This window comes from Dendrobates tinctorius, unplaced genomic scaffold (assembly GCF_039654945.1).
Source record: "Dendrobates tinctorius isolate UK_male_01 unplaced genomic scaffold, ASM3965494v1 ptg000011l, whole genome shotgun sequence".
Classification (NCBI taxonomy): domain Eukaryota; kingdom Metazoa; phylum Chordata; class Amphibia; order Anura; family Dendrobatidae; genus Dendrobates; species Dendrobates tinctorius.
In genome coordinates, this window is record NW_027361679.1 from 51558064 (window position 1) to 51585609 (window position 27546).

The following is a 27546-nucleotide window of genomic DNA, read 5'->3' on the forward strand; positions in this document are numbered from 1 at the left end:
TTCATCAAGGGCACTTTGAAGTGTTTCATTGTAATGCTTCAATGCAGAATCAGGACATGAGAGGGAGGAGATAGGGGCCAATGAAGACTGCAAGTTCTTCATAAGTTTCTGGGTGTTAGTGGCCTGTATGTTTCTATAAATATGGACAGTGGGGGTGATCTGAGTGGCCTGGCAGTTCATGATAGAGAATGAAAGAAGGTTGTGGTCAGAGAACGGGAGAGGGGAGTTTGCAAAATCATCCACAAAGCCGAGAGAAGACCCAGTCGAAGAAGTTTCAGTCTTCATGCATTGGAGAATTAGTAAGCTGCGAAAGGCCAAACGAGGAGGTTAGAGATAAAAGGTGAGTAGCAGATGGGGAGAGGGGAAGAGCAATGGGGATGTTGAGATCGCCCATGATGAGGGTAGGTGTTATGAGTTCATTTTCCCCTTCACCATTGAGGTCTGATGAACTCCCTCTTCTGGTGAAGGAAGGTAGTGAGGATGATTACCAAACACCTGAGCTGGTAGAGGATGACTGGGTGACGGGAATTGCTGACTGGATATAAGGCAGCCGACGCCCTTCTGCCTCGCTGGTGATTTCTCTGAGGGATTCTAGGAGACCAGTCTGATTCCTGCTCCTCAAAAGCTAAGTTTTCTGCCTTGCTTTTTGCATTTGTGTTTTGGTTTTATTTTGCCTTGCTTTTCTGGATTCTGCCATTCCCTGCTGGGGTGAGCCGAATTCCTTTGTGTCTTTTTGCTCTGTCTTCAGAAAATACCTGAGTACTGACATAGTCTTTTTGAAGCCTAGCGTCTTCAGGGCCTTTTTCCCTGTCAGTCTGTTGGCTCTTGTGTTGATAGGGTTTTTGGCAGATTGCAGACAGCAGCTTTTCTATCCTGTCCTATCTAGTTAGCTTGGGCCCCATCATTTGCTTTGTCTATCTTTCTATCTGTGTTAGTGTTTTTTCTTCTTGCTTCACCGTCATTATATGTTGGGGGCTGCCTATTGCTTTCGGGTCTGCTCTGGGGCAGTTTAGATTTCCTTTTCTGTCTTTAGGCTATGTAGTTCTCCGGCTGTGATCGAGGGGTCTAGGGCATCGTAGGAACCCCCCACGGCTACTGCTAGTTGTTGTTGATAGGTTCAGGGGTCTGCAATCCGATAGCTGCCAACTTCTCTGGTTTTCTGGACTTAGCAGGCATTTATGTTTTTGCCTCCTACGGTGACTCGTTCATAACAGGTAGGGATGTCACAGGAGAGAAAAGGTGGAAGGCAAGTGGCAAAATGATCCAGGAACTGATGGGAGTGGCTGGGAGGACGATACACCACTGCCACTCGCATGGAGAAGGGGGTGTAGAGTCTGATGGCATGGACCTCAAAAGAAGGGAAGACAAGTGAGGGTAGTTGAGGGATAACCTGAAAAGTACATTTTGGTGATAGGAGCAGACCATCACCTCCACCTGCTCTATTGTCTGATCTTGGGGTATGAGAGAAGTGTAGTCCACCATATGAAAGAGCAGCAGCAGCGGTAGTGTCTGACTGCTGGATCCAGGTTTCAGTAAGAGCCAGAAGGTTAAGACAATTAGAACAGAAAAAGTCATGAATGAAGGAGAGTTTGCTACACACTGAGCGAGAATTCCAAAGGGCACAATTAAGAGAGACAGATGGCATGCAGGGAATATTAATAAGATTAGAGGGGTTTCTGAATGTAGCAGTTGGGGGGGTTTGACTTTCTATAACATGGGGGACCAGGGTTGGGAGCAATGTCTCCTGCGACTAGGAGAAGTAGGATAGAAAGAGTGAGCAGATGGTTAAGTGATTTGTGAGAGCGTCTCTCATGTTGAATGGTAGGACTGAATGGATCTGTGCAATTTAGCAATGTGAAAAAAGTGTGAGTGCTATACATAGGAGAGGAAAGGAGTGAGGGACCAATATGGATGGAGTGTAGAGAGTAAATGCCAGGGCGGTGGATGTGTGTGAATATAGCGGCCAGGATATAAATTACACAAATGCATATGGTATATATTTGTTGTAATCCAAATGTACAGGGAGTAGATGTATATAAATGTCTTACCTGTCTCCTGCCCTGTCTAACTGCCATGTTATAACTGCCTCATACTTTGATTAAATGTACTTCGATTAAATGTGCATAAATGCCCCCTGCATAAATGCCTTCCCCAAGCTATGTCTGAATATATAGGAGGCTAAGGCTTATATCTCCTTTTTTTTTGCTCTCTCTCTTCTCGTTAATCAATGAAACTAAATTGAGACAGCAGGACCCAATAAATGTTGTGGTCAGATAAACAAATGTCCAGCACTACATGGATCATAAAGCACTTTGAAAAGTTTCTTGACCTCACAACATAAGGGGACAAGCAGAGTAAGTAAAAATAACTATTTACCAGATATAAGCTTGCATAGTTGAAAACACATATATAGCATTCAGGATTAACTGCTTGCTGACATTGAATGGAGTGGAGACACACAGGAGTTGATTCAGAGCAGAGATTGAAAGAGCTAGTTACCAGATATAAGCTTGCATAGTTGAAAACCCATATATAGCATTCAGGATTAACTGCTTGCTGACATTGAATGGAGTGGAGACACAGGAGTTGATTCAGAGCAGATTTTGAAAGAGCTGTGTTACGTGTTACAGAATCACTCAGCACCCAGAATATGTTGTGCAGTTATATGTATGTATAATAGGTTCTGTTATGAATGAGTCACCGTAGGAGGCAAAAACAGAAATACTAGCTAAGTCCAGAAAACCAGAGAAGTTGGCAGCTATCGGATTGCAGACCCCTGAACCTATCAACCACAACTAGCAGTAGCCGTGGGGGGGTTCCTACGGTGCCCTAGACCCCTTGATCACAGCCGGAGAACTACATAGCCTAAAGACAGAAAGGGAAATCTAAACTGCCCCAGAGCAGACCCCAAAGCAATAGGCAGCCCCCAACATATAATGACAGTGAAGCAATATGAAAAAACACTCACACAGATAGAAAGATAGGCTGAGCAAATGATGGGGCCCAAGCTAACTAGATAGGACAGGATAGAAAAGCTGCTGTCTGCAATCCGCCAAAAACCCTATCAAAACAAGAGCCAACAGACTGACAGGGAAAAAGGCCCTGAAGACGCTAGGCTTCAAAAAGACTATGTCAGTACTCAGGTATTTTCTGAAGACAGAGCAAAAAGACACAAAGGAATTCAGCTCACCCCAGCAGGGAATGGCAGAATCCAGAAAAGCAAGGCAAAATAAAACCAAAACACAAATGCAAAAAGCAAGGCAGAAAACTTAGCTTTTGAGGAGCAGGAATCAGACTGGTCTCCTAGAATCCCTCAGAGAAATCACCAGCGAGGCAGAAGGGCGTCGGCTGCCTTATATCCAGTCAGCAATTCCCGTCACCCAGTCATCCTCTACCAGCTCAGGTGTTTGGTAATCAGCCTCACTACCTTCCTTCACCAGAAGAGGGAGTTCATCAGACCTCAATGGTGAAGGGGAAAATGAACTCACAACAGTACCTCCCCCTTGAGGAGGGGTCACCGAACCCTCATCCACGCCACCAGGGTGATCAGGGTGAGCCCGATGAAAGGCACGCACCAATCTTTTGGCATGAATATCAGAGGCAGAGACCCAGGAATTATCCTCCTGACCATAACCCTTCCACTTAACCAAATACTGGAGTCTCCGTCTAGCCAGACGAGAATCCAGTATCTTCTCTACCTCATATTCCATGTTACCTTCAACCAATACAGGGTCCGGAGGTGCCACCCCAGGAACTACTGGTTCAACAAACCTCTTCAACAAGGACTTATGAAACACATTATGGATTTTAAATGAAACAGGAAGAGCCAAACGAAAAGAGACCGGATTAATAGTCTCCAAAATCTTGTAAGGTCCAATAAATCTAGGCTTAAACTTAGGAGAAGCCACCTTCATAGCGATATTTTTTGATGATAACCAAACCATATCACCAACCTTAAACTGGGGACCAATGGTCCTATGTCGGTTGGAAAACCGCTGGGCCTTTTCCTGGGAGAGAGCTAACTTATCCACCACTTGGTCCCAGATCTGGTGCATTCTCTCCACCACAGTGTCAACACCTGGGCAGGCAGAAGGCTCCACCTGCCCTGAAGAAAATCGAGGATGAAACCCAAAGTTACAAAAAAAAGGTGACATCAAAGTGGCAGAACTAGCTCTATTATTTAAAGCAAATTCGGCCAAGGGCAAAAATGAAACCCAATCATCCTGATCGGCGGAAATAAAACATCTCAAATATGACTCCAAGGTCTGGTTTGTTCTCTCCGTCTGCCCATTGGTCTGAGGGTGAAAAGCAGAGGAGAAGGACAACTGAATTCCCAGCTTGGAACAGAAAGTCCTCCAAAATCTAGACACAAACTGAACTCCTCTGTCAGATACAATGTTCTCAGGAATCCCGTGCAAGCGAACCACCTGTTGCAAAAACAGGGGCACCAACTCAGAGGAAGATGGCAACTTAGGGAGTGGTACAAGATGAGCCATCTTAGAGAACCTATGACAAATCACCCAAATAACAGTCATTCTCTGAGAGACAGGCATATCAGAGATGAAATCCATTGAAATATGGGTCCATGGCCTCCTGGGAACCGGCAAAGGCATCAACAACCCACTAGAGCGAGAACAAGGTTTAGACCGGGAGCAAGTCCCACAGGACTGCACAAAATTCCTGACATCACGAGACAAGGCGGGCCACCAAAAAGACCGACTCACCAGATCTCTAGTACCAAAAATACCTGGATGACCAGCCAATGCAGAGCAATGAACTTCAGACATCACTCTCTTCTTCCTCTGGTCAGGAACATACAACTTTCCACTGGGACAACGCTCAGGATTGTCCTCCTGGAATTCTTCCAGAGCACGTCTCAAATCGGGCGAGATGGCAGAAAGAACTACCCCTTCGCCTAAGATGGTAGCAGGCTTGGTCACCACAGGAGAATCAGCAACGAAGCTCCTAGAGAGAGCGTCAGCCTTGACATTCTTAATGCCAGGAAGAAAAGAGACCACAAAATCAAAACGTGTGAAAAACAAGGCCCACCTAGCCTGTCTAGGGTTCAAGCGTTTGGCCGACTCCAGGTAAATCAAATTCTTGTGGTCAGTGAGGACCATGACTTGAGGTTTAGCTCCCTCCAACCAATGTCTTCACTCCTCAGATGCCCATTTCATGGCTAACAGTTCCCGATTCCCCACATCATAGTTACGTTCAGATGGAGAGAACTTTCGGGAAAAGAAAGCACAGGGATTCATTTTAGATGTTACAGGATCCTTTTGGGACAAAACAGCTCCTGCACCAATCTCAGAAGCGTCCACCTCTACCTGGAACGGGAGTGAGACATCAGGTTGCCGCGAAACCGGGGCAGAAGTGAATCTTCGCTTCAGCTCCTGAAAGGAAGAAACAGCCTCCGGAGACCAATTCAACACATTAGCACCCTTCTTAGTCAGATCAGTCAATGGCTTGGCAATACTAGAAAATTTTGCTATAAATTTCTGATAAAAATTAGCAAAACCCAAAAACTTCTGGAGGGCCTTCAAAGAAGTGGGCTGAACCCAATCATAAATGGCCTGTACCTTGGCTGGGTCCATTTCAATAGTTGACCGAGACAAAATCAATCCCAAAAAAGAAATCCTCTGTACCCCAAAAAGGCATTTCGATCCTTTGACATACAGGGAATTCTCCCTCAAGATCCGGAACACAGTCCGAACATGTTCCACATGAGAATCCCAATCCTTGGAGAAGATCAAAATATCATCCAGATAGATAATCAAAAATTTATCCACAAAGTCTCGGAAAATGTCGTTCATGAAGCACTGGAAGACAGAAGGGGCATTAGTGAGCCCAAAAGGCATCACCAGGTACTCAAAATGTCCCTCCGGAGTATTAAACGCCGTCTTCCATTCATCCCCATGCTTAATGCGGATAAGATTATATGCCCCCCTGAGGTCAAGCTTGGTAAACCAGCAAGCACCTTTAACTCTGGAGAATAGATCCGAAATCAGGGGTAACGGATACTGATATTTAATAGTAATTTTGTTGAGGGCACGATAATCAATCAAGGCCTTAATGAACCATCCTTTTTGGCCACGAAAAAAAAACCCAGCACCTAAGGGTGAAGAGGATGGTCTAATATGACCCTTCTCCAACGCCTCCTTAATATAGGATCGCATAGCCTCGTGCTCGGGTACAGATAAATTGAAGAGCCGACCTTTGGGAAATTTACACCCCGGGCTCAGTTCAATTGCACAGTCATAACTCCTATGAGGAGGCAAAGACGCAGACTCATTCTCACTAAATACATCATAAAAATCCACCAAATAGTCAGGAACATCATGCGACTGAGGAGAGGTGGAAAAAACCGGAGCCTCACTAAGGGCACACCGACAACCCCAACTCACCACAGACACAAATTTCCAATCCAAAACTGGATTATGAATTTGCAACCAGGGAAACCCCAGAACAATGGTATCATGCAAATTATGCAACACCAAAAATCTGCAATTTTCTTGATGGTCTGGGGCGACCCGCATTACCACCTGGGTCCAAAACTGAGGTTTATTTTTCGCCAAAGGAGTAGCATCAATCCCCCTCAAAGGGATAGGCATCCGCAGAGGTGTCATAGGAAATCCACAACGTTTAGCAAAATCCAAGTCCATTAGGTTCAGGGCTGCTCCCGAATCCACAAAAGCCTTGGCAGAAAATTTGGACAGGGAGCAGGTCAGAGTAATTGCCAGAAGAAACTTAGGTTGAACACCACCCACAGAAAACGTGTGTGCAAAACGTTTCTCTCGTTTAGGACAGACAGAAATAATATGCGAGGCATCTCCACAAAAAAAACACAGCTTATTACGCCTTCTGAACTCCTGACGTTGCTCCCTGGACAAAACTCTGTCACATTGCATAGGTTCAGACATTTGTTCAACAGGTGGCAACACCTCTCGTGCAGTCCTGCGTTCACGTAAACGCCGATCCACCTGAATGGCTAATGACATAGAATCGTCAAGACCAGAGGGAACAAGAAATCCCACCATAGTATCTTTTACGGCTTCTGACAAACCCTTCCGAAAGAGAGCTGCCAAGGCATTATCATTCCAGGTAGTAAGGACCGCCCACTTTCGGAATTTTTGACAGTAAGGTTCTGCAGAATCTCGACCCTGGCTCAATGCCAACAGGGTCTTTTCAGCCTGATCAATAGCATTAGGTTTGTCATACAACAACTCCAAGGCTTGAAAAAATGCATTCACATTAGTCAGAATAGGATCATCTGGTTTCAAAGAAAACACCCAATCCTGGGGATCGCCACGCAGCAAAGAGATGACAATTTTAACCTGCTGCGCGGAGCTCCCTGACGAGTTAGGCTTCAAGGCAAAAAATAATTTACTATTATTTTTGAAATTCAAAAATTTAGACCGATCCCCAAAAAACACATCAGGAGTAGGGATCTTTGGTTCAGCAGCATGTGAATGAGCAAGGTAGGCGGAAATTCCCCGCACTTCCGCAGCGAGCTGCTCCACATGATCAGACAATTGCTTTATCTCCATTGAGAGAAAAAAAAAAAAAATTCCCCCTACGGCCTCAGAGATATAGAGGAAAAAATATACACACCATTTTTTTTTTTTAACAATTCTTTCCTGCTATTGAGTACCCTAGGATCAAGCTAACTAGATAGGACAGGATAGAAAAGCTGCTGTCTGTAATCCGCCAAAACCCTATCAAAACAAGAGCCAACAGCTGATAGGGAAAAAAGCCCTGAAGACGCTAGGCTTCAAAAAGACTATATCAGTACTCAGGTATTTTCTGAAGACAGAGCAAAATGGAATTCAGCTCACCCCAGCAGGGAATGGCAGAAATCAAGGAAAACAATGCAAAACAAAACCAAAACACAAATGCAAAAAGTAGAGCAGAAAACTTAGCTTTTGAGGAGCAGGAAACAGACTGGTCTCCTAGAATCCCTCAGAGAGATCACCAGCAAGGCAGAAGGGCGTCGGCTGCCTTATATCCAGTCAGTAATTCCCGTCACCCAGTCATCATCATCCTGCCCTGGTGCTTGGTAATCAGCCTCACTACCTTCCTTCACCAGAAGAGGGAGTTCATCAGACCTCAATGGTGAAGGGGAAAATGAACTCACAACAAGGTTCCATGTGAGATGCATGTCCCTAATGCATCAGTTCACAGGCTGCGCCCCTGGGCAGAGAGGACACGATATTCTCCTTTTGTCCGCCCTCCCCCCACCTTTGTAATTCCCACAGTAAACATCGGCAGGCTCCGGCCACCTGCGGCTTTTGTAAGGTATGTCTGGCCTGCCGCTTTTCTATTCGCCGGCCCTCTGTATCTGTGTGATATATTCTGTGTCCTGTGAGTAAAGTGTTGTCAGACTGGAAATACATGGAGAAGCAGTGATCTTTTATATGCGCCCATGTAACCAAGGAATTCCAGCCAGCGTCATTCATTCAGACTCCAGCCAACGCAGAGCGGACCTCTGAAAACACGAGGTGGTACTGAAAGAGGTACCCCAGCTTGGTAGACCCCGTTACACTGGTGGCAGTAGTGGGATTTGAACCTACGCCTCTGAAGAGACTGGAGCTTAAATCCAGAGGGAGGTAACGAACAGACTGGCGTTCTATGGCCCAAACCCTGCGGTAGAGATCATGCGAGAGGTGATGGCTGATGTGCGTACTGATCTGAAGGAAAAGATGGCCGAGCGGACCAGGATAGAGCTAACCAAGATGGAGATGGCAGACAGTCAGCGAGCAGGGGGAGCTCTGGCCTTCGACCAGGTACCTTCAGCAGTAAGCCACAGAAAGATCCAGTATAATGCCTTCCGACAGTTGGGGGAGGCACAGGAAGACATTGATGGCTTTCTGCAGGACTTTGAGCGGCAGTGTGCCCATCATCAAGTGAAGCCGGAGGAACGGGTTCAGATTCTGGCCAGCAAGCTGACAGGCTGGGCAGCGGATGTCTATTGCATGGTACCTGATGAGGACTGTATGGACTATGAGCGGATTAAAGAAGTGATCTTGGCCCGGTATGCGCTGACACCAGAGGCATACCGCCAAAAGTTCCGCGGACTTATAAAACACGTAACCGATACCCACGCTGAAAGGGCCTGTAAATTACGGCGGTCACTGCTACAGTGGGTACAAGGGAGCCAAGCAACCACAAAGGAGGACGTCCTCCAGCTCTTCTTGTTAGAACGATTCTTTAATAGACTAACCCCCGAGACACAGGAATGGCTTCAGGACATGAGGCCAATGACTCTTGAGGAAGCCGCTCGTCTGGCCGATGAACATCATGATGCCATGAGGCCGCAGTTGTCCGGATCAATGATGGTCACTAGGGGCCCGCCCATGGACCTGGAGGGCCCCAAACCACCGAAGATTGTAGGGGGACCAGCTAGAAACCTGGCCTACAACAGTCCCCCTGGGGCGCGATGCCACACCTGCCGTCAGCTGGGCCACCTGCAAAGACTATGTCCCAACTGGACTCAGCAAACCCAGTGGCCAAAGTCAGGAACAGCTACCTTCAGCCGGGCTGCTGTACACTTCTACCAAGGTGAAGCTGACCCGGCATTGGGGGCTACGACTAACCAAGGGGTGGAAGAGATGGAGGAAGTGATGCATGAAGTAGACCCCGTGCAGGCAGCCCGGGCAGATAATCGACAACAGCATCGACAGGTCGTGTGGGTTAATGGGAAACGTATGCAGGGACTAAGAGATTCCGGAGTAACTTTGACCCTTGTGAAGCCTCATCTCGTCCGGGACCAAGAGAAGACAGACCGGACAGTGGCAGTCCGTGTAGCAGGGGGAGCCATACATCGACTGCCCACTGCCAGGGTTCACCTGAACTGGGGAGTCGGGGATGGCCTTGTTGAGGTCGGCTTGATGGAGGATTTGCCTGCAGACGTCTTGCTGGGAAATGACTTGGGGCCCATGTTGTCTGCATTCTCGGTGGCCCCTCTGGCTGAGACATATCCTGTAACCACGCGGAGACAAACTCGAGCTGCGGAGGCGGAATCACACTCAGAGGAGGCCCAGGTAAGACATCCCAGCCCTACATGTATTCCCATAGCCAGACACATTTCTTGGGCCACCCCAGATGAATTTAAGAGAGAGTTACTTGAGGATCCTTCATTAGAGGGATATTGTGGGAAGGCACAGGAGGGGAGAGGGGTACTGGAAGGGGAACAGTTTGTATGGAAGTAGGGACTCCTCTACCGGATTACAGAGCAGCAACACACAGGGACAAGCCCCACTATAAAACGACAGCTGGTAGTTCCCAAGAAGCATAGGCAGGAGCTACTGCGAATCTCTCATGACATACCTTTAGCCGGGCACTTCGGCGTCAGTAGCACCAGGCATCGTCTGACACAAAACTTCTTTTGGCCGGGGGTAACCTATGATGTTCGTCAGTACTGCCAGACCTGTGACAGTTGCCAGCGCATTGGCAAGAGGGGGGATCGATGCAAGGCCAAATTATGCCCCCTCCCCATTGTGGAGGAACCATTTAGCTGAGTAGCGGTCGATCTGATAGGGCCATTAGCCAAACCCAGTCCGTCAGGGAAAAAGTATATATTGACAGTAGTAGATTATGCCACACGGTATCCAGAGGCGGTTGCGTTTCCTAACATACTGGCAGAGACGGTGGCGGCCACCCTGCTCCAGGTGTTCTCACGGGTTGGATTTCCCCGGGAGATTATCTCGGACCAGGGTACCCAGTTTACAGCAGAGGTGACCAACCAACTGTGGAAGTTGTGCGGCGTAAAGTCCATTAGAAGCGCCCCGTACCACCCGCAAACCAATGGGTTGTGTGAACGCTTTAACGGGACATTAAAACAGCTCATTGGGACTTTTACCAGGACGTACAGGGACTGGGAGAAATTCTTGCCACACCTCCTGTTTGCCTATCGAGAGGTGCCCCAAGAATCCACGGGGTTCTCCCCGTTCGAGCTGGTATACTGGAGACGGGTAAGGGGACCCCTAGACTTAGTGCTGGGGAGGGCCTCATAGAAGGGGTACCTATTGTACCCTATGTGCTGGAATTCCGGGACCGCCTACAGGAGCTGACTCAGGCTGTACGTGAGAACATGCAGGTGACCCAGCGGCGCCAGCGCATATGGTACGATCGGAGGGCCAGAGAGCGCACTTTGGAAATAGGACAGACGGTCCTGGTGTTAGAGCCCACTAAGCAGAATAAGTTTCAAGCTGCATGGCAGGGGCCCTACCAGGTAGTGGGGAAAATAGCCGACACAACCTATAATGTCGCTGATTGTGACGACCCCAGGGTTATCCGCATGTTCCACGTGAATATGCTGAAGCCCATACCGGGAGCACCCTGAAGAGGTAGTGGCCACCTGTGCACCTGAAGCAGAGGATTTGGCCGGACTTCCCTTGCCGGATGTCTTAGGGGAAAGGACTCAGTCTAAAACATGGGACCAGGTACACTTGGGTGAAGACCTAGGCCCCCGGGAGAGACAGCAGGCGGAGGAGTTGTTGAGGCAGCGACAGAGGATGTTTTCGGGGAGACCAGGGTACACTCGCCTGGCACAACACAAGGTTGAGACCCAGGATCAGACCCCCCTGCGACAAAACCCAATCCGCGTCCCTGAGTCTGTACGAGAGGTGATGCGACAAGAGATACAAGAGATGCTGCGTTTAGGGGTCATTGAAGAGTCAGATAGTCCCTGGGCATCCCCCGTAGTGTTAGTGCCCAAGAAGGATGGGACTACACGGTTTTGTGTAGACTATCGTAGGCTCAGTGAGAAAACAGTGACGGATGCATACCCCATGCCGCGTGTGGATGAGTTGTTAGACCGGCTGGCGGAGGCAAAGTATTTGACCACCATCGATCTATGCAAAGGCTACTGGCAGATTCCCCTTAGTCCTGACGCTATTCCCAAGTCGGCATTTGTCACCCCGTTCGGCTTATTCCAGTTTCGAGTTATGCCATTCGGGATGAATAATGCCCCGGCGACCTTCCAAAGGCCTGCTGACCGGCTTCTGGATGGTCTCCAGGACTATGCTTGTGCCTACCTGGACGACATCACCATCTACAGTGCGACATGGGAAGAGCATCTAAATCACCTAGAGACAGTATTGGACAGGATCCACCAGGCCGGAATCACCCTGAACCCAAACAAGTGTCACGTGGGCAAAGCAGAGGTTCAGTATTTAGGGCATTGGGTGGGAAGTGGGAAGCAGCGACCAGAACCAGCCAAGATTGAGGTCATAGCCAAGTGGCCCATCCCACGCACTAAAACCCAGGTCATGGCGTTTCTAGGGACAGCGGGGTATTACAGGAAATTCGTTCCCAATTACAGCAGCATAGCCAAGCCCCTCACTGATCTGACCCGTAAGAACCATCCCCGCCAGATAACCTGGACCTCAGAGTGTGAGGAAGCCTTCCGCCAACTAAAGGATGCCCTCACCAATACCCCTGTATTGGCCGCACCCGATCCAACTAAACGTTTCCTTGTTCACACAGACGCTTCTATATTTGGATTGGGGGCAGTACTGAGCCAAGTCGGGCTGGACGGCCAAGAACACCCGGTAGCTTACCTGAGTCGGAAACTACTGCCTCGTGAAGTAAGCTATGCGGCCATCGAGAAGGAGTGCCTGGCGGTAGTATGGGCACTCAAGAAGTTGCAACCATATTTGTATGGACGGCAGTTTTCCCTCCTAACGGACCATAATCCCCTAGTCTGGCTTAATCGGGTCTCCGTAGACAACGCCAGATTGCTGCGGTGGAGTTTAGCCCTACAACCTCTGGACTTCACCATCCACCACAGACCCGGCAAACAAAACGGTAACGCCGATGGACTAAGTCGACAAACTGAACTTGTACCAACCCCATAAACTTCGGTCATCCCCAAACCGATCCGTTGAGGATCAGATTGTGTATGCCGATCGCGTCGCTGAAAAGGGGAGCCGTGTTACAGAACCACTCAGCACCCAGAATATGTTGTGCAGTTATATGTATGTATAATAGGTTCCATGTGAGATGCATGTCCCTAATGCATCAGTTCACAGGCTGCGCCCCTGGGCAGAGGGGACACGATATTCTCCTTTTGTCCGCCCTCCCCCCACCTTTGTAATTCCCACAGTAAACATCGGCAGGCTCCGGCCACCTGCGACTTTTGTAATGTATGTCTGGCCTGCCGCTTTTCTATTGGCCGACCCTCTGTATCTGTGTGATATATTCTGTCTCCTGTGAGTAAAGTGTTGTCAGACTGGAAATATATGGAGAAGCAGTGATCTTTTATATGCGCCCATGTAACCAAGGTATTCCAGCCAGCGTCATTCATTCAGACTCCAGCCAACGCAAAGCGGACCTCCGAAAACACGGGGTAGTACTGAAAGAGGTACCCCAGCTTGGTAGACCCCGTTACAAGCTGGTTACCAGATATAAGCTTGCATAGTTGAAAACACATATATAGCATTCAGGATTAACTGCTTGCTGACATTGAATGGAGTGGAGACACACAGGAGTTGATTCAGAGCAGAGATTGTAAGAGCTGGTTACCAGATACTGTATAAGCTTGCATAGTTGAAAACACATATATAGCATTCAGGATTAACTGCTTGCTGACATTGAATGGAGTGGAATGAATGTATCACCAGAACTGGTGTCAATACTTCACGAGAGCCACCATCAGCTCATGAATATAGCGTTAGAACCACCATCAGCACATGAATACATCACCAGAACCACAGTCAGCACATGATTGCAGTGCCAAAACCACCATCAGTTCATGAATACAGCACCAGAACTACCATGAGTATATTAACATATCACTAGAACCACTGTTAGTACATAAATATGTAAAGTGGCCAAGCTCGGTAGTCATGACTGAACTGCTGACACGCTGATTACGTTCTGGCACTTTACAGGAAAACAGTGTCCCAGTCCCACTGTGCTGTCAGGTGTGGGGTGCATCATACTCACTTGTAGGCCACAGGCCTCTGCTGTCTCCAGGCTTCCATCCTCCGTAGTCGCCGTACACAATTCATGGGACACCAAGTTCTTTATAACAGGCAAACGATTACTGGTCAGTTCAAGTTCAACAGATTGTGACATGTGAGTAACAGTATAGAAGGTTACGAATAACAGAATTTTATAGGTAGATGGTTGACCCAGCTTAGGGGAAGGAATTTCTTTCCCTATGGAGAAAATTGGCTTCTACTCTGTGGGTTTTTTGCCTTCCCCAGAATCAACAATGCAGAACAGCTGCACTAAAAATAGGCTGAACTAGATGGACATAAGGTCTTCCTTCAGCCTTCAAAACTATGTTACTATGTTACTATGTTATAGGGCACAACATTTCATGTTACCTCCTTTCTTGGTAGAAAACCTCTTCAGCTATACCACCCTTTTGACCTCGACTATCCCTAAGTTCACTGACTCCGTCCACCTCAGGGATTCCTGTCCACCTCAGCAATGCACCCAGGATCCTCCATCTTCTGTCTACACGGGTGCCTGTCCATCTTCCACTATACGCAAGAGGGCGCAATGTGTTCAGTAGCCCCTTTGCCAGACGTTGGGCTTCGGATGTGATAGGGGCGCCTCTTGGGAATCAAGTAGGAATTCCTGCTGCCTTGAATGACTGGTACAGTCCACTGCACCTGAACTTGATGTTGTCACTGCACTCTCCTACCTATAAGGAAGTGCCAACCTATTATTAACACTAGTCCCTTCCCACTGATCTCATTCCATCATTAACTATAATGTATCCTATAGACTATACCTATTGTCCTTATCTTATTTCCTATGTCGTTGCTAAGCCATTTAACTATATGAACAGTACTTATATTTTCCCTAATTTAATCCTGTTCTTAGGCTGGTTTCACATTTGCGTTTTTTTTTCGCGGTAATTTAGCGCTAAATAGCGCATGCGTTTTTTTTTCCTATACTTTGCATGGGATGCGCTTATGTGCGCATACACATGCGTTTGTACGCGTTTTACCGCGCATGCGTTTTTTTGCGGTATGCGCTCGGGCGCACAAAATGCAACTTGTTGCATTTTTTGTGCGTCCGATTTGCCTCAAAAAAACGCATGCGCGCGCAATGCGTTTTTTTACAGCAAGACACCCAATATAAGTCTATGGGTGCGCATATGTGCGCATTGGCATGCTTATGTATGCGTTTTTTTGCACATGCGTTTTTTTTTGTTAACCATGGAATTTAGGGGTTTGGGTTAGAGTTAGGGTTAGTTAAGGGGGTTTAGGGTTAGGGTTAGGGTCAGGGTTAGGGTCAGGGTTAGGGTTAAGTATGGTTTGGTTAAGGGTTAGGGTCAGGGTTAGGGTTAGGGTTAGGGTCAGGGTTAGGGTTAGGGTTAAGTATGGTTTGATTAAGGGTTAGGGTCAGGATTAGGGTTAGGGTTAGGGTCAGGGTCAGGGTTAGGGTTAAGTATGGTTTGGTTAAGGGTTAGGGTCAGGGTTAGGGTTAGGGTTAGGGTCAGGGTTAGGGTTAAGGTTAGTTAGGGTTTGGGTTAGTGTTAAGTATGGTTTGGTTAAGGGTTAGGGTCAGGGTTAGGGTTAAGTATGGTTTGGTTAAGGGTTAGGGTCAGGGTTAGGGTTAGTGTTAGGGTTAGGGTTAGGGTCAGGGTTAGGGTTAGGGTTAAGGTTAGTTAGGGTTTGGGTTAGTGTTAAGTATGGTTTGGTTAAGGGTTAGGGTCAGGGTTAGGGTTAAGTATGGTTTGGTTAAGGGTTAGGGTTAGGGTTAGGGTCAGGGTTAGGGTTAGGGTCAGGGTTAGGGTTAGGGTTAAGGTTAGTTAGGGTTTGGGTTAGGGTTAAGTATGGTTTGGTTAAGGGTTAGGGTCAGGGTTAGGGTTAAGTATGGTTTGGTTAAGGGTTAGGGTCAGGGTTAGGGTTAGGGTTAGGTTCAGGGTTAGGGTTAGGGTTAAGTATGGTTTGGTTAAGGGTTAGGGTCAGGGTTAGGGTTAGGGTCAGGGTTAGGGTCAGGGTTAGGGTTAAGTATGGTTTGGTTAAGGGTTAGGGTCAGGGTTAGGGTTAGGGTTAGGGTTAGGGTCAGGGTTAGGGTTAGGGTTAAGGTTAGTTAGGGTTTGGGTTAGGGTTAAGTATGGTTTGGTTAAGGGTTAGGGTCAGGGTTAGGGTTAAGTATGGTTTGGTTAAGGGTTATGGTTAGGGTTAGGGTTAGGGTTAGGGTTAGTAAAGTCATGGTTTGGGTTAGTGTGAGGGGCCACCTAATGTTGGAAAAAAACGCAAACGCGGTAAAAACGCACTAAAAACGCATACAAACGCATAAAAACGCTGCGTTTTTTTCATGCATGCTCATAAAAATGCTTGAAAAAAACGCAGCAGTTGTATGCTTTTGTATGCGTTTTTCAATGCGTTTTTTTGCGGGAAAAACGCGCTGCAAAAAAAAGCAAGTGTGAAACAGGCCTTACCCTGCGCCATGTACTACTAATATTATACATTAACACTATGCAATACTTAATGCTATATATTACCAACACACACATTCACATTACATGTAAAACCGCATAAAACTGTACACATAGCGTGATTAATGTCTTCAGGGGCTGGAACGCAGCAGATCAGTCCATCATTATTACAAATATATCACCATAAGCACAGTCAGTACAGGAATACATCACCAAGCTAAGTACAATGATGAATTGCAGTTTCAGGTCAGCCCAATATACACTTGTATCACGTGAACCTGCAACTCCCAAAATGTCCTTAACACCTTCACGACATCTGCTGTACATGTACAGTATAAGTTGGAAGCGGGTGTATGGAACTAGCTCATGTCGCGTGAAATAAGACTTAAAGTTTTGGAACAGACAACCCCTTTGATATTAGTATTTTTCGACGTATCTGACAGCAAGCTTGTTTCCAGCAAACCAATAAAGTTGTACATGTAGCTCTAGACTATAATAATGGATGTAGCTCAGTACAAAGAATCTTACCTTTTTATGAAGATTACATCTTTATTCAAAATGTTACATTTTTCCAAAAGTCTGAATGAATAGTTGATACATTGACACAAGATGAAATGTTGTCTCGGAGTGAATAATATGAGAATTAGACAAAATACAGATTTCCCACTGTAGCTTTTCTGAAAGTTTGACAGACCAGGCAGTAATGCGGATGTTACTAGTATGAAACCGTATAATCTGATTTTTCAGGTTTAAGAGCTTATTCCTGCGTTTATAGGACCATAACGTTAACGACCACTCATGCATCGTCTCCGGAAGCGGTGTCTTTCCCTCATTTGGAAGTCACATGACCTCTGGAGCCTTGATTAGCTGTGCCAGTCATGTGACTATAAGAGCGCATCTTCTGATGTTTCTCTGAGCGCGGATGATGAGCTATAGTCAGCATTACAGCCCAAAGCTACATTTACAACATTACTGGGCTGTGCCGGCACCGGTAACGTTTGCCTCATTCAGAAATCACAGCACTGCGACAGCCATCAGGTGTCTAGAAAAGCGTGTCATGGGATGTTTCTCTAATGATCCGCTCTTATAGTGAATTGAACGCTGCAGCCAGTTACAGCAGCGTTGCTGTTTCTTCCAAACAGTGCAGATATATCTCCAGGAGCCGACACAGACCTCTGGAGTAGCCTGCCTTAAAAAAAAAATCACTGTTGCAATGCAAAAGCTTTTTGAGATCATCTGCTGGCTATGGCAATAGCCAACTAAACAGCAAAGAAATTTATTTACCCGAAATAATGTTTTCATCTCAAAAAATCATTGCTGTATGCTGGCCACTAGGTGTCTCCCTTCTGGCTAAAGTGCTTGTCAATTGTAAATCATCTCCAGTAGCAGAGACCCTAATTCGGGTTACAGGAACTTGCCTGATTTCTCCTCTAAGGGGTGCTTTCACACTACGTTTTGGCACCCGTTCGTTGGTCACGTTGGGACTTACGTCCGAACCCTTCAAAAATGTGATTATGTCATATGTGCTGACAAGGCCTTAAACTATAATGGTGCTGACAGAGTGAATGTATGCTCTGTGTCATGCATAATTTTAAAGGGAACCTGTCTGCCACTGCCTTTCAGGGCTTATATACAGAATTCTATAATGCTGTAGATAAGCCCCCGATCCTGCAAGATAAGAAAAATATCTGTTGAGGGCAGACCAAAGTACTGCAGTGCACAGGCACCGGGAAAGGTCAGAGGCCCAGCGCCTGCGCACTGCAGTACTTTGCTCTGCCCTCAACAGGGCAGATAAGTACGCCTGCACAGGAGCGTGATGCCGGGGAGCCTGTGAAGAAAGCACGAGGCTGCATTGCAAGAAGATGGGAGGCGCCGGACCTGGACCTACGACACCCATCGGACCGGACCGCCCTGCAGGTGAGTATAATAAAACTTATTTTTCTTATCTTGCAGGTTGGACCAGGGGCTTATCTACAGCATCATAGAATGCTGTGGATAAACCCTGAAAGGCACTGGCCGTATCTTATATCGGCCAAACCTGGTGACAGGTTCCCTTTAAGACGTGTACGCCTAGTGGAGATGGACACACAGCCGTAGTAGACTGCTACACTAATTAAACTTATTATTATCATAACATCAAATTTGCAGATTATGCAAAGCTAGGAGGGATATCTAAGGGTACCGTTACACTTAGCGATGCACCAGCGATCCCGACAACGATATGGATCGCTGGTGCATCGCTAAGTGGTCGCTAGGGAGCCGCCACACAGGCAGATCTCACCAGCGACATAGCAGGGGTCGGGGGTCGCTACTTACCTGTCAGACGCGGCGATCTTGACGTCCTCCCGCCCGCGTCCACGCGTCGCTCGTCGGCGCCACAGGAAGCCTAGCAGGAAGCGACCGACAAGAAATGGTCCAGGACGTTCTCATAAGACCAATGATGAGCAGCAGGCGAGCCGGTCGGAGGTAAGTATCAGACATAGCGATATCGCTAGCAATATCGCTATAACGTCACAAAATCGGTGATGTTACAGCGATATTGCTAGCGATATCGCTATGTGTAACGGGGGCTTAACACTAGACAAGACAGTAAAAGGATTCAAAAGGATCTAGATAAGCTTGAACAATGGGCAGCTGCTAATAGAATGGTATTTAACAGGGAGAAATGCACAATTTTACATCTGGGCAAGACAAATGAAAATTACATCTACAGAACATCACATCACGTGTGAAAAAGACTTGGGTATACTAATAGATCACAGAATGCACATGAGTCAACAGTTGGGATGCAGCAGCAAAAATAGCAAACACAGTTCTAGGATGTATTAATAGAAGTATACAGTCTAGATCACATGAAGTCATTATTGCCCTCTACTCTTCCTTGGCCACACCTCATCTGGAATACTGTGTTCAGTTCTGTGCACCACATTTTAAAAAAGACATTGAAAAACTGAAGCAAGTTCAGAGAAGAGCGACCAGGATGGTTCGCCGAGTGCAAGGTGTGACATACGAGGACTGTTTAAAAGATATGTTAATGTTTAGCTAGCAAAAAAGAAGGCTAAGAGTAGACTTAATAGCTGTCTACAAATATCTGAAGGGATGTCAAAGTGTAGAGGGATCATCCTCATTCTCATTTGCACATGAAAACATGAGAAGCAATGGAATGAAACTAAAAGGGAGAAGATACACAATAGATATTAGAAAAAACTTTTTGACAGTGAGGGTGATCAATAAGTGGAACAGGCTGCCACGAGAGGTGGTGAGTTCTCCCTCAATGGAAGTCTCCAAACAGAGGCTGGACAGACATCTGTCTGGGATGATGTAGTGAATCCTGCTTTGAGCAGGGGTTGGACATGATGACCCTGCAGGTCCCTTCCAACTGCAACATTCTATGATTCTATAAATGCTAGATTCCGGAGAACAGCTGCATTACACCAGGTTATAAAATTACAAATTCATGGCAAATGACAGGTCCTCTGTAAGCACATTTAATACTGAAATATGACACATATTACATAAATTATATTTTCCATGACCAATACCTAAATGTTATAGCAGGTGACATCTGTATAGTATTTGTCATGACTCAGGATGGGGTGGTTCTGTCTCCGTCCTGGTCAGGTCAGGCTTAATTTAGTTCGGCTCTCTTTGGGTCTGGGATGGCTATTTAATTCTAGTGTTTCCTGGGTCCGGTGTCAATGATACTTCCGTTTACTCAGCTAGAGGAGCTGACCCAGGTTACTCATCTGTAATTGTTGTGCCTCTGTTTGACTGAGCTCTGCTGTGTATGACCCGGTTTGTTCCCTGACTATTACTTCTGTCTTCCGCTTCAGTACTGTTCCATCTTTCCTGGTTCCTTGACCCCTCGGTTTGCTTCTCATTACTCTCCCGTCTAGCCCTCTTGTTCCAATGCTCTGGTCTGGCTTCTGACCCTCGGCTCACCTCTGACTACGCTATCGTCTCGTGCTTCGGATCCTGCGCTTCTGTCCTCTCGGCGGGTTGTTAGCTCCGCCTCCCTCGGCTCTCCGTGCTTCATGCACCCAGCCTGTTTCAGGCTTCCTCTCTCCCCGCTGGTAGCGGCGTACGTGCACTGCTTTCCGCTCTGCATTCCCGTAAACACTGCAGAGCCCCCAGGTGTAATCCCCTGTGACACTAGCCCTGTGTCATTACAGTTTTAGTTTGGAAATTAAGTGTATACCTGAAGATATAATATTTTTTGCTCTTAGAATTCCTGCCAACTGTTCTTTCTATTTTAGGAAGCCATCGAGTCTGCATTTAATACAGCCAATGTATATGCCGGGACATTTGAGAAGTTTCGCTTGTTTTTCAAAGAAAATGAGAGTCTGGATTTAGAAGCTTTAAAAGAAGAAGACCATGGTAGGATATGTATTTGTTATGAACTTAATTTGGAGATGAGTGTAGCTCTGCTTCCATGCCTTGCTCTGCCCTATCGTGCTCTCTTGCACAAGCCTGTTTCCGTACTGTGCCTTGCCGTGCGGTCTGTATGCGCTTTGGCCATGTGCTCTGCTTTAAGCCTTACCTTTGTATTCTGCCTTCCCGTGCTCCTTTAGCACAAGACCTGTTTTGTACTCTGTGCTTTGCCATATAACCGGCTCTGTGCTCTGGCATACGCTCCGCTTTTCCCTTGTACCTGGCCCTGTGCCTCAGCATATGTTCCGCTACCTGTCTGTACTCTGCTCTATGTCTCTGACCCGGCTCTGGGCTCTAGCATGCGCTCCGCTTTCTTGTAACCGGCTCTGTGCTTCTGCCTACGTTCTGCTCCTTGCTTTGTACTTTGCCTAGCCTTGCCTTTCCTTGTTTCTTTGCATGCCCTTTGCATGCGCCTGGCCTTCCCTCCCCCGCCTGTTTGTGCCTCAGCCATGCCCGCCTTAGCCGTGCCCATCTGCTTGTGCCTCAGCCATGCTTGTCGGCCAGTGACTTAGCTGTGTCTAACTGTTGTGCCTTAGCCGTGCTCGCCTCAGTCTTGCCTGTCTGAGCGTCAGCCTGACCAGCTAGCCAGTGCCCCAGCAGTGCTCTGTGCTTCCTTGAACTCACGATGTCTCTGCACTGCGCATTGCATGCCCTCTTGGCACGGGCAGGCCCTAGTCTGCTCCTTGGCATACCTCCCCGTGCTTCTCTAAAGCACGCGCAGGTCCTGCCATGAACCTTGACATGCCTCCTAGCACACACAGGCCCTAGCCTGAACCCTGGCGTGCCCTCTAGCATGCACAGGCCCTAGCCTGAACCCCAGCGTGCCTCCTAGTGCGCGGGCTCTTGCCCTAACCTGAACCATGGTGTGTCCCTTAGCATGCACCCTCACTTGGACCCTGGTATGCCCCTTAGCACGCACCCTGACTTGGACCCTGGTGTGCCCCCTAGCACATACCCTGCCTTGGACCCTGGTGTTTCCCCTAGCACACACCCTGCCTTGCACTCTGCCTTGGACCCTGGTCTGCCCCCTAACATGCATCCTGCCTGGAACCCTGCCTTGGACCTTAGAGTGTCTCCTAACACTCACCATGTCTTGAACTCTGGCGTGCCACCTTGCCTGAACCCTGGCTTGCCTGCCGGATGCCCGGAGCCTGCCGATCGCTGCCAGAGGTCCAGAGCCTGATGACTACGGCCTGATGTCCGGAGCTGATGCCATCTAGCCCTTGCCGGAACCCTGGCGTGCCACCTAGCATGTATCATGCCTTGGACCTTGGCGTGCCCACGCACGCACCTTGCTGTGTATCACTTTGTCCTCGTAATTATGTTTTGCACCTGATGTTACCCTGAGACCACGCTTTAGTGAAGATACCCTGAGATCACGCTTTGTCTTGTTCTGTATCCTGCACATTCCCTGTTGTCTGACACTCACACTTGTGTCCTCCTTGACCCGGCCGTCTGGTTCCAGCTGTCATGGTGGCTCACCCCCTTGGTCTTGCCCCTGACACTCCCTGTATAGGGGGTGGTTCCTCACAAGGTCAGCTGGCCCTAGGTGGGTGCCACGACCCAGAGGGTCCACTCTAAAAATCGACTCAGCAGAAGCTGACTCCGTTACACAATGACCTTAAATACACCAGTAAATGAGCAAAATCTTGGTTCCAGTCCAACAAAGTTGAGGTCCCCTGACCTTGATCCGATAAAACACTTCTGGTGTGACATTAAAATGCCATCTCTGAGGCAAAGCCAGCAAATGCCAAAACATTATATACCTATATAGAAAAACTGGAGTGTAGCATCCAAAGTAATAAATTCCAAAAGAACAAAACTATAATGAAAAAAGTGTAAGCTTTATTAATACAAAAATGATTAAAAAGTTTTTAGTTCATGTATATAATACAACAATATAATCAGGTATCAGATAAGACACAATACAGGAAAGGACAACAGCATGTATGAAGTGCAATGGTCTTATACCAAAATATATAACCAAAAAACCCTATAATAATCTGACAACCGCAAAGGATTGCGTCACAGTAATATGCTGTCACAAGGGCTAAGGGAGAAAAGGGTCCCTCATACAACCCATAGGCAATTATGCATCAACCCAAAGTAAAGTGCTGAAGTGCTATAGTGCAATTAAAGTTATATGGGGGGAGGGTACCCAAATAAACCATGCTTACCCATGTGGGACATGTCTGCTGTATGTCAAATCCCAAAGCCCCAACGCACGTTTCACGCTGGGCTTCGTCGGGGGGCTTGTGTAATGCCAAAACATTGTGGAATGCCTATGTATTGAGCAATGCTGGAAATGTCTATTCGGAATGTGGCCGTAAGTATGCAAATTGTATACTTGCCATCACATGATCTTGCTCCTGACACCGGAGAATCCTCACAGTGTGCGTAGTGTGACTTCAGACTTGTACACGAAGGCCGGACAACCGCTTTAACATAGAGTCCAAAGAAAAAAATTGAGCCTGGGGCGCCACTAATTGGGGAAAACCCAGATGGAATACAAAAATGGAAAATAGTATGCTGTGAATTCAATTAGTATGTTATTAATAAAATTTTACTTAGAAGTATAAAAATCAAGAAACAGGCATAAAATTAGAGGTATCAAGCCCATGTAATGCATTTTAACCCCTTACCTACAATTGACGTAATATTCCGTCCATGTGACCATGGACCTAATTACCATGGACGGAATATTACGTCATCGCGATCAGCGGCGCCCACGTGGTGAGCGCCGCTGATCGCGGCCGAGTGTCAGCTAATTATCATAGCTGACACCCGGCACAATGTGTCAGGGGCGGTCACGGACCGCCCCCGACACATTAACCCCTTGCACACCGCGATCAAACACGATCGCGGTGTACCGGGGGTTAAAGGGAAGCATCGGCAGGGAGGGGGCTCCCTCCGTGCTTCCCTGAGCCCCCCACGGCAGCGCAATGTGCAGCGCTGCTGCGTGGGACTCCTTTCCTGCAGGTCCCCGGATCCAATATGGCGACGGGGACCTCCGGGGGCCTGCAGGAAGCTGGCTTCCTCAGTGCCTGCAAAGCGCAGGCATGAGGAAGCCTGTGCAGTGCCTGTGACAGATCGCTGATCTGTCACAGTGATCTGTGATGTGACAGATCAGCGATCTGTCACAGGACAGTGATGTCCCCCATGGGACATTGTAATAAAGTAAAAAAAAAATAAAAAAAAGTGTAAAAATAATTAAAAAAAAATCGCCAAATAAATTAAAAAGAAAAAAAAAAATATTCCCCAATAAATTCATTTTTTGGAAATAAAAAAAAAAAAAACAATAAAAGTACACATATTTGGTATCGCCGCGTCCGTAACAACCCGCCCTATAAAACTGTCCCAATAGTTAACCCCTTAAGCGAACCCCTTAAAAAATAAAAATAAAAAACGAAGCAAAAAATAATGATTTATTATCATACCGCCGAACAAAAAGTGCAATAACGCGCGATCAAAAAGACGCATATAAATATCCATGGTACCGCTGAAAACGACATCTTGTCCCGCAAAAAATGAGCCACCACACAGCATCATCAGCGAAAAAATAAAAAAGTTATAGCTCGCAGAATAAAGTGATGCAAAAATAATTATTTTTTATATAAAATTGTTTTCATTGCATAAAAGCGCCAAAACATAAAAAAACGACCTAAATGAGGTATCGCTGTAACCGTACTGACCTGAAGAATAAAACCACCTTATAAATTTTATCGCACCCGGAACGGCGTAAACGCACCACCCAAAAGAAATTCATGAAACGCTGGTTTTTGTAAATTCTGCGTCCCAAAAAACGAAATAAAAAGCGATCAAAAAATGTCACATGCCCGAACATGATACCAATAAAAGCGTCAACTCGTCCCGCAAAAAATAAGACCTCACATGACTCGGTGGGTCAAAATATGGAAAAATTATAGCTCTCAATATGTGGTGATGCAAAAACTATTTTTACAATAAAAAGCGTCTTTTAGCGTGCGACAGCTGTCAAACATAAAAACCGCCATAAATAGTAAATCAAACCCCCCGTTATCACCCCCTTAGTTAGGGAAAAATAATAAAATTAAAAAAATGGATTTATTTCCATTTTCCCATTAGGGTTAGGGCTAGGGTTAGGGTTAGGGCTAGGGTTAGGGCTAGGGCTAGGGCTAGGGTTAGGGTTAGGGTTAGGGTTAAGGTTAGGGTTAGGGTTAGGGCTAGGGCTAGAATTGGGGGTTTCCACTATTTGCGCACATCAGGTGCTCTCCAAACGCAACATGGCATCTGATCTCAATTCCAGCCAATTCTGCGTTGAAAAAGTCAAATGGTGCTCCTTCCCTTCCAAGCCCTGCCATGCACCCAAACAGTGTTTTACCCCCTCATATGGGGTATCAGCCTAATCAGGACAATTTGCAAAACAACTTTTGGGGTCCTATTTCTCCTGTTGCCCTTAGGAAAATAAAAATTTTGGGGCAAAAATATCATTTTTGTGGAAAAAATTTTTTTAGTTATTTTCACGCCTGGGCGTTATAAACTTCTGTGAAGCACTTGGGGGTTCAAAGTTCTCACCACACATCTAGATAAGTTCCTTGGGGGGTCTAGTTTCCAAAATGGGGTCATTTGTGGGGGGTTTCCACTGTTTTGGTACATCAGGGGCTTTCCAAACGCGACATGGTGTCTGATCTCAATTCCAGCCAAAAAAGTCAAATGGCGCTGCTTGCCTTCCGAGCTCTGCCATGTGCCCAAATAGTCATTGACACCCACATATGGGGTATCAGTGTACTCAGGACAAATTGCACAATAACTTTTAGGGTCCTGTTACCCTTGGGAAAATAAAAATTGGGGGTGAAAAGATCATTTTGTGGAAAAAATATGATTTTTTAATTGTACCGCTGTGCATTATAAACTTCTGTGAAGCCCTTGTGGGTTCAAAGTTCTCACCACATATCTAGATAAGTTCCTTAGGGGGTCTAGTTTCAAAAATGGGGTCACTTGTGGGGGGTTTCCACTGTTTAGGTACATCAGGGGCTCTCCAAATGCGACATGGCGTCCGATCAGAATTCCAGCCAATTTTGCATTGAAAAAGTCAAACGGCGCTCCTTCCCTTCTGAGCTCTGCCATGCGCCGAAACAGTGGTTCCCCCCCACATATCAGGTATCAGCGTGCTCAGGACAAATTGCACAATAATTTTTGCAGTCCAATTTCTCCTGTTACACTTGGTAAAATAAAAAAAATTGAACCTGAAGTAATTTTTTTTGTGAAAAAAAGTTAAATGTTAATTTTTTTTAAATATTCAAAAAATTCCTGTGACGCACCTGAAGGGTTAATAAACTCCTTGAATGTGGTTTTAAGCACCTTAAGGGGTGCAGTTTTTAGAATGGTGTCACTTTTGGGTATTTTCTATCATATAGACCCCTCAAAGTGGCTTCAAATGTGATGTGGTCCGTAAAAATAAAATGGTGTTGCAAAAATGAGAGATCGCTGGTCAACTTTTAACCCTTATATCTTGCTAACAAATAAAAATTTTGGTTCCAAAATTGTGCTGATGTAAAGTAAACATGTGGCAAATGTTACTTATTAACTTTTTTGTGTGCCATATCTCTGTGATTTAAGGGCATAAAAATTCAAAGTTGGAAAATTGCGGAATTTTCAAAATTTTCGCCAAATTTCCGTTTTTCTCATAAATAAACGCAAGTTATATGAATGAAATTTTACCACTAACATGAAGTACAATATGTCACGAGAAAACAATGTCAGAATCACCGGGATCCACGGAAGCGTTTCAGAGTTATGACCTCATAAAGGGACAGTGGTCAGAATTGTAAAAATTGGCCCGGTAGTTAACGTGCAAACCACCCTTGGTAGTGAAGGGGTTAACCCCAGACTGTATCTTCATGAGTCAAAGAAAAACCTAGTCATTAGTTGCAATATTTACCCTAAGATGACGGGAAGTGTGCCAAGTGCATTGACCCCTGACCTCATGGAAATTGTAGAACCTAGTTCTGGACTAGTTACTTTGATAACTAAATACTCATTAAAGGGAATTTGTTAGCAGGTTGTATGCTGTTATTTCCATACTATCAGTATTTTATCACCAGGAGATTCACTGCTGTACTACCAGTTTGTGTACCTCCATGACCCCACCCCCAGCACTGATTAGCAACTCACTGTCAGTAGACAATGTACACAGAAAGCTGTGGTGTGGGTGGGGGAAGCTTACTGAATTCTGCCACATGCTACACCTAAAATCTCAGATTGTATCACAACTGTTGCACCCAGTAAAGTAAATGATACATCACAGGATTTGGAGTCTTAGCGGGTATTCTTTTGGAAGAAGGTGTTTCAGGTATTCATCATTCAGTAAGATGTGCCTGTGTTTTGAAAAAAATGTTTGTTATATTAGTGTGGTCTATATTGTTAGTGGTTAGAAAGCTGAGATTCACATTGTTGGGCATGTTCAGCTTTGTTGGAGGCTTCAAACAATCTGACTGTTAGAATATTGAGACTTTTTTACAGGCCCCTTGAATGAAGCTAGCGTAATCATTTTTTTCTTTAAACCTCTTAGCTAATGCTTCTTCTTACAGGTTGTACACATGGGCGTACCAAAGATCAAAACTAGAGGGGGCAAGCCATGGTCGGGCGTGCAGCAAATTTTAGGCCACACTCCCAACCACACCCATTTCACAACTAACCACATCCATATCCACGCCTCAACAGCACTCATT

General features: G+C 46.4%; 1 protein-coding gene across 1 annotated transcript in view; it reads left to right on the forward strand.

Moving 5' to 3' along the window:
* The window catches only part of DNAH6 (dynein axonemal heavy chain 6), a 570270-nt gene that overhangs the window by 61021 nt on the left and 481703 nt on the right, over nt 1-27546 (forward strand). The window contains exon 12 of the mRNA XM_073542156.1: nt 20662-20782. Coding sequence (XP_073398257.1) covers nt 20662-20782 — 121 coding nt within the window. The remainder of the gene's footprint in view (nt 1-20661; nt 20783-27546) is intronic.